Raw genomic sequence first — 13,361 nt, forward strand, 5'->3', positions numbered from 1 at the left:
TGGCAAACCCTAGTGTTTGAAGTTCAGAGTCCTTCACCCACCCCTTTCAGCAGAGGCACCTCCCAGGCAGGCGCTTCAGCGCGGACCGTGTAAAGGCGCGTCGGGACCCGGCGCGGTTGGGGAAGGATGGTTGAGGAAGGATGGTTGAGGAGTGGGGGTGTCTGAGTTCTCGTAGTAGATCCCTCCGCGCGGAGCTCGTGCCGGCGCTTCTTCCTGCGGGAAACCCCTGGGTGCCCAAGGCGGCGGGGCTGAGGCTGCGGCGACAAGGGGCGGGGCTTTGCGGTGGGAGGAGGCGGCCCAGGCGGAAGGACACACGAGGCTGCTTCGCTGCACACCCGAGAAAGTTTCAGCCAAACTTCGGGCGGCGGCTGAGGCGGCGGCCAGGGAGCGGCGGACTCGCGGTGCAGGCAGTCCAGGCTTTCAAGCCTGAGCTTCGGAACGTAGTGCCGGGCGGTGAGCCGCCGCAGCCGCTGGAGGAGGGGAGAAGTAGTGGGGCTCCTGGGTTGGGACCCCCTCCCCATGTGGATCTGCCCAGGCGGCGGCGGCGGAGGAGGAGGCGGCGATCTAGAAGATGCCCGCCCTACGCCCCGCTCTCCTGTGGGCGCTGCTGGCGCTGTGGCTGTGCCGCGCGGCCCCCGCGCGTGGTGAGTATCTGGCTGGGGGGCGCTGTCCCCCGCGCTCTGGCCGCGTAGCGTGGGGTTCAATTCGGCGGGCATGCGGGCCACCTGAAGCGACCTCCCCCTCACCCCCGTCCTTTCAGAGAAGGCAGGGCCCTGCGGCCGGCGCGGAGAGAGGCCACTTGGTTCCCGAAAGTTTGGACATCGTGGGTCCCTGCTCATGGCGGGCCCCTCCCCCGCGCTCCCCACCGCCTCCCTCTCGGCTTTGCCACTGGCCGCACACACGCCTCCTCTGCCTGAGCGAGGCCGCGCACCGAGGCTCACAAACTGCCTCTTCCGAGCACTGGAGTTGGACAGTTTTGCTCTTTTGGTTCCGCGTTTCCTGGGGGTCAGGGGAGAGCCTAGAGCTGACTGCTCCAGGCGAACCACCGCCGGCCTCGGGCCGCGGATGGGCAGAGCGAAGGAATGCCAGATTCTGGCGAGCCGCGAGCGGGGCAGGGCCTTCAAGCCCCAGGGCTTGTCCCTTCACTGCCGGACTTCGTTTTGCCAAAGGGAAGCACGCAGTCTGGGGTGTGTGGGTTTGGTTGGGATGAGGACAGGGTTTTGTGGCGCGCCCGAGTTTTGACACTCTGACCGGATTGGCGGTCTGGATGAGTTGGGTGTGTTGATGAGTCGGGCGTGTAGCTCTGTCTTTGAAAGGTGGAGGCAGGAGCAGCGGAGAAACTGGTGTGGCTGCATGCTGAGCCACATGATTTAAAAATTTCAACTGCTGTTATTCTTTCCGAGGAGCGGAGTTCTGCTGCTGTTTCAGACTGTGTCCAGGAATGTGGTGTGACGATCATCAACTCCTCCAACCTGGCAGCGGCTTTTGCTGCTCTTTTGGCACGGTTGGGGGTGGGGTGGGGCGGGGCGAGCGAGGAAAAGTGGATACGTTGATTCAAAGTGATTCGGTAGAAAAAGCCTCTTTATGGTTGGATATTCCCAACAGTCTAACAGGGTTGGAGCAAGGAAAGAATCGTATTTTACCCATCCCACCCACTCTTTAAATTCTGAATTTCTTTAGATTTTTTTTTTTTTTTTTTTAGTGGAAAGAGCTTGGATTTGAGGGGCTCTGCTTTGTAATTCTGGATTCAAAACTGCTATATTAACTCACCAATAGAACAGGAATGAAATTATCCAGCTAATAGGATTAATTAAAAGGATGTATTTTAAACTCATGGCTCTTAATAGGTGTTCAGAAAGTCCTTTCAGGACAGGAGCTGAGTTTATTCTTTCAGAACTCTGTGCTTCTAGTGGGGTGGTGGTGTCTTGTGCATGTTTGTTAAATTGAACGGGCCCCTTCTTTTCCTGAGCCTAATCTGAAGGAAGATTTTACTTTTACCAAAAAACTAGTGCTTGAACTATGTCTCTTTTCAAAGAAAAGGAGAAGATGAACTTCAGAAAAATATGGTCTTTGTTCATTGTTAACAGGCTGCCAACATGCCAATCACAGATGTTCAAAAGAGAACAGGGTTATTTATCACCTGAAAACAGTACTGGGTTGTTCAGCACCAAACAGATACTTCTTGGAAAGTTCAAATTTCATACACTATCAGGTCCCTAAGAATTTCAGAAGTGGATCTGGAGGCTATGTGATGATGAAGCAAAACTGTTGTTTCTGATATATGTAATAAAAATGATGTAATGTTATTTTTACCTTTCCTTTTTCTCTGAGTGGAAGGTTTAGTATAAGTGTAGATTTAGGATAAAGAGGCATATAATCAATGGAATATTCTGAGGGTTCCAGTCCTTGGCCTCCCATTAACTTATTTTGTTTAGTAAATAATGTAGTCTTCATGATCTATAGTCTCTCCACCTATGAAATGGGACTAAAGACATAACCTTTAGAGGTTGTAGGAAATAATCAATACAACTGTAAGGTTATTACAAACAAGTATTAAGTGATAAGACTGATGTCAGAAAGAGAATTACTCTGCCACATAGGGCTTCTTTTATTCTAGGACCCTAGTGCACAGAACTATATCCCCTTTTATGCTTCTGATCTGGTGAGGTACTGCTATAACTACTTAGTTTATAGAGGGTCAACTTGAAAGTATTACTCAAGTTGGCTCAAAGGGTAGGATTTAGTCATTTTGGTTTTTAGACAGGTGTTCTTTAGGTGCTAAACTACTATAATAGAAGAGATTAAAAACCTTGTTTCTTGGTACAAATCTTAAATCTCACAGTCTAGCAGTGAAGGCTTCTTGAATCCTATTATGATTGTGTTTTGTCAAGGTACCAATTAATTATAACACACCCTTCCAAACTTTTGAGTGTTCCTGTGTTTGGCTTATGGCCAATTGTTAATTTAAACATCACCAAATTCCTAAAGCAAGGAGCTGTCAGCCCATCTGTCTGATTGTCTAAACACAAATCTAGGACCACCCTTTGTTCCTTGTTTTATTTTGTTTTGCATTGGGAAGTGACTCCCTGGTTTTGCTGCTTGCTAGATAATTTCTCAGCTGAATTCTATTGCTTTTAAAAACATTTCAGAGGCTGGGGTTGTGGCTTAGTGGCAGAGCACTTGCCTAGCATGAATGAGGCACTGGGTTCAATCCTCAGCACCACATAAAAATAAAATAAAAGTTATTATGTCCACCTACAACTAAAGCAAATATTTAAAAAATCCCAACATTACAAAGAGCAATTGTTTTTTTCATGTAGAGATGAAATTTACCCTAAAACTATTTCTCTTTGTCTTTCTATATTATTTATCCTCTTTTTTGAGGTGTGACTCTATTGGGGAGAGAGTGGTTATTTGTAGTGTCTCTTCTTTTCCTTATGTTTTGATTTTTTAAAAAGTTGATACGTGTTGACAAATCTCCACTCCCTTCCCACTCTACTGCCTTTTTTTGGTAGGCTTCTCTTGGCATAAAGGAACAACTTTTGGTTCACCTGGATTGTAGTTGCTGACTTCAGGATGTTTAAAGAATGTCTAAATTCAGTGGGATATGCTTGGATGCTTCAGAGCAGTCTTACAATACATTTTAAAAATATCACACCCACAGAAATTCTATTTTGCCCACAAAATTTGCATTGATCTAGTTCCCACTCTCTGATGCCATTCCTAGTGATCCTCCTCCCTGACCCTTCCGTTGTGCTTGAACAAAGCTTTGTGTCCTGGCAGCATCAGAATCAGCTGGAGTGATTCTTGGACTCAATGCTCAGGAATTCCCATACAGTATGTTTAATAATCTCCATGTTTTTTAAGGTTTATAAAATGAGTTTGACACAGGAACCTGGTTGAAACTCATTGATCAACTCCACTTTTTCTGCCTTCAGGTGGTGTATGGGATCTTTATAAATTTAATAATTCCTACAATGAACCTAATCTTAGCCAGCCAATCTAGTGTTTAACCCTTCTGACTCCCGAATTCAGAAATTGCTAACATAAGAGCTATGGAATGTAATGTAATTACTTCTTGTTCATCTGGGTGCAAAGTATCTCCATTGTTTCTATAGAAGTTTTCTTATATTTGAATGATATTATAAATTCTTCTTCCTCCTTCTTTGTTGTCTTTTTTTCCTTGAGGATCATTTACATATTTAATTTTTGGAGCCTTTATCTTTTTGTCCAAAATGGTTTTAGAGTAAAAAATTCCAACATGGTTTGAATGAGATTTTATTTCGTTATCTTTATGTTGTGTTGATGGTTCATATTTAAGTGTTTCATTTCCTTTCTGGATATCTGTAGTGGATTTCTCAACTTGGCCCATTCATTTTCCTTCCATCCTTTCCTGATTCTTCTTTTGTCTTCTACCCTTTCTCTGCAAATGATTTGAAACCAAAAGGTTTTCTGCTCTATGTGTAGCATTTTGGAAGGCTCACGGAACTAGGAGCCAGAAAAAGAATTTTCCATTGGTCTATTGCTAATTGGTCTATTCCTAACTTTGTAGGAAAGGTACTGTTTTGCTCCTTCATTTTCTCATATACTTTGTCTGTGGTCACAGAGCCATTATAGAGTGTAGAATAGAATTCCTTTCTTCTAGTCCACAGGTCCTGGGTCGTTCCGATTCTCTATACTGCATGCGTTTTGTGTACAAATGGGTTTACATACACAAAAATACCTAACACATCTTCAAGTGCTTTTTTTGGTGGTGGTGGGGTACTGGGGATTGAACTCAGGGGCACTTAACCACTGAGTCACATCCCCAGCTCTATTTTGTATTTTATTTAGAGACAGAGTCTCACTGAGTTGCTTAGTGCCTCACTTTTGCTGAGACTGGCTTTGAACTCGTGATCCTCCTGTCTCAGCCTCCCAAGCCTCTGGGATTACAGCATGTGCTTGGCTTCAAGTACTTATTTTAATGTGTGCTGGAGGAAAAGAATTGTGTCTTTTATGTATTTCTTCTAATACTCATATCCCTATTCCTCTACCTGGCATGGTGCCTTGGCAACTAATAGGCACTCAGTAAGTAAATATTTGTTCAGTTGAACAATTATTTTTAGTCATTTTCTTATTTTGGACTACCGTGGTACTCTGGGACAAATTTTAAGTAGCATTTGCAAGAGTCACTGCTTACTTTATACTTAGGGAAGAGCCAAATTTCCCCCTTCCCCATGTGTTTTATTTAAACTTGCCATTTTGAGTGTGTGTGTGAGTGTGTTTTCTTTCTCTCTTTTTTTCTGATCACTTCTGGTATTTATAAAGGTCACTTTGACTTTGGAATCTTAACTTCAAAGGCACTGGCATCCGCCCCCTGCCTCTCTCTGACTCTCTACTGCTTCCTGTATTACTACTATAGGTCAGCAGTTTTCTATTATTTTGTTCAGAATTGTCATGCCATATTGTAATTTTGTCATCTTGAGGACCAGTCATTTTCTAAAATAGTATTTTTTACACATTACAGCTAATGTTTAAATGACATTTTGATTTTTTTTCATCTTAAGTTGGTTATTACAAACTTCTAGACTAGGAGGATATGTGCATATTTCCTGAACACCACTGGAGGGAGGACCTCTAAAGGTGAGACATGATAAATAAATTTTTGTGAGAACCACATGATAAGTGAGTTTTCTCTGGAACAAGATTTTGTTCCTTGAGGGCAGGGACTCTACTACACATATCCCTTCTCTGTCCTACAGAAGAGGAGAACTTGTCTGGCACACACCCAACATGCAGAGTCACCTGAGCAGCAGGTGATGGTTGAGCACCTGTGGCTCCCGCTTTGCCACTTTGGGGCACACTTGAGATAGATGGTGAGTCAATGGCTTGTCCCTCTTGCTTCCTCTTTTGAAGACAGCATCAGTTGAAATTTGACCCTACCTAGACTTTTGTGCCATCCCTTTTTGTTACTTAGCAGTGACTGCAATTTTCATATTTGTAAGCTTATGTGTTGACAGGAGCTTCACAATTCATCTAGTCCTTCTATCAACTCCATGCTTGATGAGATTCTCTCATAACATCCTGGACAAGTGGTAGCATACCTTCTCTCTGTTTGACCACCTCTGGTGAAAGTCTGCTCCCTGTCTCCTGAGGCAGTTTAGTCAATCTTTGACCAGCTATAATTCTTAGATCTCATATTCAGCTGTAATCTGCCTCTTTATGATTTGCACCCATTGGCATTGTCTCAGGAATTTTTCTCAGGGTCTTGAGCACTGACTGGGTACAGGGATCCAAATGGGGTGGTTATATAACCTTTGCTGAACAGACACCCACCTGTCAGTAAAAGGAATGAAACCCAATGAGGAACATGAAGTTGATCTTATCTGAGATGGGTGCTTACATGTTGCATACCTTCTATCCAGGTGGGCCCTGGTGGGAGAAAAAAAAAATTTGTCTAGCAATGTTTCACTGACCCCTCTTTTGATCATAATACTGAGTGTTCTGGAGATTCTGATTCAGTGGGTCCGGAGTGGTATTTGGGAATTTGTGTGTTCAAGAAGTAGCCAAATTGATTCTAATGTTACGGAAAATTGGAATCAAGACAGAGTGAATCTGGAAAATCAAGGTTTTGTTTTGCTTTGTACTTTTGTTTGCTTTTTTGGAGAATGCCATAGAGAGGTTGCCTTGTCTGGGTCCCATGGTCATTTTTTTCCCCTTTGACTATGCCTGTGTATTCCTGAATGCCTAATTTACTAGGGAGAAGAAAGCTCCTTTGATTCTCCCTTAAGGCAAATAAAGTTGTTTGTTTTGTCTTTAAAACATAATAATCTGCTAACTCTCCCTGTCTTAGGACATGCTTGTATATGGATAACTTTGGAGGAAGACCTCTTTTCCCTCCACCAGAATGGTACTTGAGGTGTCAGAATGCATAGGGGTTCCATGGCCTGTTTGGAGTCCATTAAGGAATTCTGTCTTCAAATCTTGTGAAGGATGTCTCCTTTGAGAGTGCAGTTTTGTGAACCTGTAAATGCATACCCAATGATAGGTACTTCTCTCAGATGGATTATTGAGAAGACATATCAGGTCACTCATTTCAGGCAGTCTCGATTTTGAAGTGTCTAGGCAAATAGAGTGAGAAAAGGAGAATAAAGGGGGACTCTAGGGGCGTGAGCAGAACTGAACAGTCTGCAAGGGGCCCAAAATTTTCTCTCTTATAAAGATGTTTGATGCCACTGCCCTTGATGGGAAGAAGGAAGTGGTTTCTGATTTGAAAGGATGTCCTCACGGGCTCTGGATGGGATAAACCATGCAGTGTTCCTTGGTAGTGGTGGAAGGCTTGTTTGCTGTCTTTTTTTCTTTCTTCTCTCATTTTTGAGGGGGAATATTAGTTATGTGATAGAAAACACATCGTGGCCTTAAAAATAAGAGTGAAAACAAGAAATAACCTAAGAAAGAGGGTTAATTGAGTCATGGTGAGTAAAGCAATTATTGTATTAGTTTGTTATGTAAATATGTACATTTCTTTGTATTCTCTGATAGGATCCTTAACTATTAGTTTTAAGATTTTTCATTTTTGCAACGCTGCTGAGTTAGTGGTATGTGAGGGGGCATTTTAGTGTGTTGCTACATTAATTTGTATGTGTTCCCTTGGCATCACGTGGTGCAGAGTTCAGGGTATTCTAGTCTTTAGATGTGTGGGAATCATTGACCAAGTAAGAGTTATGATCCTTCCTCCAAGAGCTGACATCATCATTGGAGACAAGATGGTTGGGCATAGAAATATTAAATATAACCAGTTATTCACTTATCTACACCCTCCTATAGTTTGGGTAACTGACTAAGAGCTGTAGAACCCGGGGAAGTAAAGCCAAATCCTGATACCATTAGCAGTCCCAGCTCACCTTCTGGACTTCTATGCTATTGCATACTTTCTGCCATTTTTCTGTTTCCCTATTGTAATTTAAAAGTATAAAAGATAAGGACCCTTTTGTTGGCATGGGTATACATATAAATTTAGCACGTGTTGTGGTGTCTGTTATGTCTGTTAATGGATTTGTTGTGAGAGAGAGTGAGCGAGCTATGTCCTCAGTCCTGGATGCCAGGCCTGATCTAGGACAGGTTATAGTTAAATATCTTCTTTGAAAGATCCAGTTCTTTTTTTTTTTTTAAATTGTACTTGTTAGTTATACAAGATAATAGAATGAATTCTGACATACATATATGGAGTATAATTTCTTATTCTTCTGGTTGTCATGATGTAGAATTACATAGGCCATATAACCATATATGCTCATAGGATAGTAATGTCCAATTCATTCTACTCTTTATTGATTCTTGATTTTACTTCTTGTGCTTTAGGAGTCTTGTTAAGGAAATCAGTTCCTAAGCCAACAAGATGTAGATTTGGGCCTACTTTATCTTCTATTAGGCGCAGGTCTAAAGCCTAAGTCCTTGTGGAAGATCCTGAAGAAATTTCTCATCATAGTCAGGCAATGACTGAGGTGCGGTGTGGGCACACCCAGAGCTACCGCTGCAGGTGGCATTGATGAATCACACCAAGATCTCCCTCACCCTTTTGTACTTGTCTTGGCAAAACCCTGTTCTACCAGCTTCTCAAACATGTGTATTAGTAGATGTGATTGAACAAGCTCTTGGGGGATCATTTTGCTGTCCCTTGCCCCTCTTGAACTGCAGGCCAGTGACCTTGACTCAGCTGTGCTGCCTTTGCTATTCTGGCCAGGCAGTGTGGGGCCTGAGTCTCTCTTCCCATTGGATGGGGGCACCTTTCCCCAGAGGCCTGCCTGGGGCAGTTTCTGGTCTTCAAGTCAGTTCCTTGTCTTCAAGTCAGTTCTTTCTGCAGGTTATTGGCAGCTGTGCAGTAACTTTGGGTTCTTTGAATGTATCAGCCAAACATCATGCCAAGATGGACTCATCCTCGCAGAAAGACAGGTTGGGTCTGTGGTGTTGCAGAACCTGTTTCTGGGTTAAGAGTTGCTCTCCCACCCATACACATGTTTATTCATATTAAGTGTGTGTGTGTGTGTGTGTGTGTGTGTTTTGTGAGGTCAGGAAAACATGATGATAATATTTTGATTGGAGTCAGATGTTGTCTCCTTAATAATGTGTTTCCATTTAACAAATAGCCTCCCCTCAAAATACTATTTTACTTGCTGAATAAGGTTTTGAATCAGGAGCTGTGGTTATATTCTAAAGTATACTGCCTTGTTTGGAGGTAGGTGCATTTTTAAATTGTGTGATTTGTTTTTTTTGTTCATCTCTTTTTATCTCATCCTCCGCCCCCCTCCCCTTATGGAAGGCTTTTAAGTCTGAAACATTTTCAGTAGTCTATTTTACCTGGTACATAGCAGGGAAAGATTTCTATGTTGGCATACTTATCCAACATTAAATAAGAATAATTGAATACTGCCTTCTAAATAATCTATTCTGTTGCATTTCTTATACGAATAGCCTCAAAGGTAGATAGTGCTAGTTGTTTACCTTCTCAAAATGGTAAGTATAATAAGTTGAACAGATACTTTTGCTTAATTCTTGGTTTTCATATGCATTTGTGCAGAAAGTGTCACAACTCGTTGAAGTTTTGAGGAGATGTGTGTGTGTGTGTGTGTGTGTGTGTGTGTGTGTGTGTGTGTGTTTATTTCTTTTTTAAATTGGGGATTGAAACCAGGGGCCCTTTACCACTGAACTACATTCCCTTCCCTTTTTATTTTTTGAGACAGGGTCTTGCTAAGTTGCTGAGGCTGGCCTCAGACTTGTAATCCTCCTGCCTTACCCTCCTGAGTAGCTGGGATTACAAGCATGTGTCATCATGCCTGGAAAAGGACATGTATATTTTGATTATTAATTAGCTTTTATATGTTTTTCTTTGCTGTGAATAAGACTTTTAATTTGCTAGATCTTCTTTAATTGGAAGCAGTAAGCATATTTACTTTATTATATTATTTAAAGCACTTCCTAATTTTTATGAGGATTTTTAGGAAAAAGAACATATCCTGAGACATGCATGTCATTGCTATTATTTCAAGTAAGTGACAATTTGACTCCCAGTGACACATATTTTCTAAGAGATTTAAAGAAAATAGTTATAACTAAAACAATAATTGTAACAATTTCAGGTAGGTTTACATAGCAACAAAATTAGCCCTTGTATTTATACATAATTAACTCATATTTATACTTTGATTTTCTCTGGCACCTGTACAAGATTTTTTTTTTGTGTGTGTGTGTGTGTTTGTTGGGGGAGAGATATGGAAGTAGATACATTTAGAAGTAGTTGAGGATGTCTGGAAAATCTAGAAAAGTATTAAAAAAAATCTATAGTCACACCACTGTTAGTATTTTAGTATACATATTTGGTCTTTTATTCCCTATGCTTAAATTTGAAAAATTCATTGATTGATAATACATTTTTAATACATAAGGCAATTTTCTGTTCTGCTTTTTTTGGTAATTACAAATATTTTATATTTGAAAGCATTTTTAATAAATTTAATGCTAATGATTAGATACACTAATGATGAATTTATTGTGTTTACCCTCCTTTGGTTGCATATTTGATTTATTTCCATTCTTCTGTTTTTAGATTTTCATATATACATATGAAAATCTATTTATAAATATAAATAGATTTTCATGTGTGTGTGTGTATATATAGATATATATATATTAATTAATTGATCCTCTTCATACAGAAAGTTCCCTTTTTAAGATTTTTTTTCCAATAAGCTAGATTTCCAAAAGACAGATTACTAAATTTACCCAAGAGAGTGAAGTTTAAAAATAAGGAATAAGGGTTTTTGAGAAACAGGATTTCCTATCACTTCTAACCCAATATCATGGTTAACATTTCAAGGCATTCCTAATAGTTTTTATTTTTGGTGTCTGTTATTATAATTGGGATTTTAATGTAGATTCTTTTATCCTCTGCTTCTGTACCACTTAAAATAATATAAACATTTTTCAAATATGTAAATATTATTTGAGAGTATGATTCCAGGGTTGGGGATGTGGCTCAAGCGGTAGCGCTCTTGCCTGGCATGCATGCGGCCCGGGTTTGATCCTCAGCACCACATACAAACAAAGATGTTGTATCCGCCGAGAACTAAAAAATAAATATTAAAATTCTCTCTCCCTCTCTCTCTCTCTCACTCTCTCTTTAAAAAAAAAAAATTATGATTCCAAAGGCTGCTTACTGTTTTCTTAAGTCTAGTATACTTCATTTAAAATGAAATTCATTCTTAGTTTCCAGTATTTCTAATTGTAAATAATGCTATGGTGAATAATTTTTTGTTCATCAATCTTAGTGGAAACATTTATTTCCTAATATAGACACCCAGAAGTGAAATTATTTTATCTAAGAATCTAAACCTTTTTGTGGCTTTTAATACACAGTGTCACATTCCTTTTTATATAATTTGATCAAATTATACTTTTATTGGCAGAATATGAAACTGTAAATGTTCCCAGCCATTCTATTTTTAAAATTTCACCATTTGATAAGAGGTAAATGCTACTACCACATTTTAGTTTGCCTCTCAGATTACAGTAATGCTGCCTATTTTTTTTAAGGCGATTTGTGGCCATTTGTCTTGCCTTTTGTTTTTTGTGTATTTATTTGGCAAATTGTGTCCTTTACCCATTGAAGTGTTCATTTTTCTTTTTTTTTTTTTTTGGTACCAGGGATTGAACTAAGGGGCATTCCCACTGAGCAATATCCCCAGCCCTTTTTCTTTTTTTTGTATTTTATTTAGAGACAGGATCTTACTAAGTTGCTTAGGACTCAGTTTAAGTTGCTGAGGCTGGCTTTGAACTCAGGATCCTCCTGCCTCTGCCTCCTGAGGTGCTGGGATTATAGGTGTGCTCCAGTGTGCCCGGCCATGTTCGATTTTTCTGATTTGAAAAAACTCCTTAAATATTAAAAGTATTAGTCCTTTATCTTAAATATGTCACAATATATATGACAGCAGTTAACAGTACATAATATTACATAATATTAAATTGCTATCAACTTCGATACAAAAGTTACTCATTTGAGAGGCTGATCTTTTTTATTCTTTGATTTCTAGTGGACATGATAAATTTTTTTATGTATTTGTTAACTGGAACTTTCTGTAGCTATTTTAAAATTCTAATCTGACTGTATCATAAAACAATATACTGCTGGGCATGGTGGTACATGCCTGTAATCCTAGCACCTTGCGGGGCTGAGGCAGGATGATTATGAGTTCAAAGCCAGCCTCAGCAATTTAGTGAGGCTCTCTCTCTATATGGCTGGGACTATGGCTCAGTGGTTGAATGCCCCTGGGTTTAATCCCCAGTACCAAAAAATACCCCCCAAACCCAATATACTATTGATTATATATGCCTAAGAAATACATATTTATTTCAGTTCCAAATAAAAAAGATGTTGTAGGGAAGCAGCATATTCTGGAGCCAAGTTTGTGATTTCCGTGGGTTGGGGGTAATCTAATGTCCTGTCTTCCCAGACATCCATGAGCTCTGAGGTTTATAACACTCCTGAAAAGCATGACTGTATGATGTCTACCACACAGTGCTAATTCTGACACTTTGACCTGATTGATAAGCCTGTACGGTGGTCTAGCCAGTTAGTTTGGTCAAGTCAACAGATGACTAAGATTCCCCCTTACCCTCCCCAAATTGATTAGTTGTGGGACAGAACTGACTGAAGCAGCCTGTTGTTTTGGCACCCCAGGGACACCACCTGTTTCTCCCTCCAGCCTCCCACTGTCCTGGTGCAGTGCTGTGTGCACAGTGGGTAGGAGATCAATGTTGTTGCTAAAGAATGTTGCAATAAAGAAGAGTAGATTGCGTTTTTCCAAGCTTGTGTGTTCTTAGTGCACCCCACTGCTTTTGACATTCAGTGATCCAGCTGAAAACTGCTGTATGTAGAAGCCCTGCAGATCAAGTGTTTGGTTCAGAGTAATTTCAGGCAATATGAATGCTGTCTTAAGTATCACTGGAATTTACTGGGTTGGTCATTTGCCAGCTATTCCCATATTTAGTGTGAGGAGACCTGGGGAATGAGGACATTTCTGACCAACCAAAGAAGGAAACTTTTCTCAAGGACTGCATTTATTTGTTTTTATTAAATTAAGTAGTTAAGAGAATAGACTAGTTTGTGTCCATTGGTCCTTCTTTCTGTGATCTTTCCATATAATTAATCTGTGGATGGAGAAAGAGATTCAATAGTGAAGTTCTTTCTCACCCTGAAGTCTAATACTGTTTCTGGGAGGAAGTTAGAGAATCATTATGCTCAATTGTGCACTGAAAGGCTTAACCAGCAGGTGAAGCTGCTGATTAAAAATGTAGGTTGATAAGTATTTGTTTTCATTTTTCTCTTG

The 13,361-nt window shown here is 40.5% G+C and overlaps 1 protein-coding gene across 1 annotated transcript in view; it reads left to right on the top strand.

The window, feature by feature from the left end:
• The first annotated feature begins 496 nt into the window (after positions 1-496).
• The window catches only part of Notch2 (notch receptor 2), a 152,833-nt gene continuing 139,968 nt past the window's right edge, over positions 497-13,361 (top strand). The window contains exon 1 of the mRNA XM_077803756.1: positions 497-644. Coding sequence (XP_077659882.1) covers positions 572-644 — 73 coding nt within the window. The 5' untranslated portion in view covers positions 497-571. The remainder of the gene's footprint in view (positions 645-13,361) is intronic.

This window comes from Urocitellus parryii, chromosome 11 (assembly GCF_045843805.1).
Source record: "Urocitellus parryii isolate mUroPar1 chromosome 11, mUroPar1.hap1, whole genome shotgun sequence".
Taxonomy (NCBI): domain Eukaryota; kingdom Metazoa; phylum Chordata; class Mammalia; order Rodentia; family Sciuridae; genus Urocitellus; species Urocitellus parryii.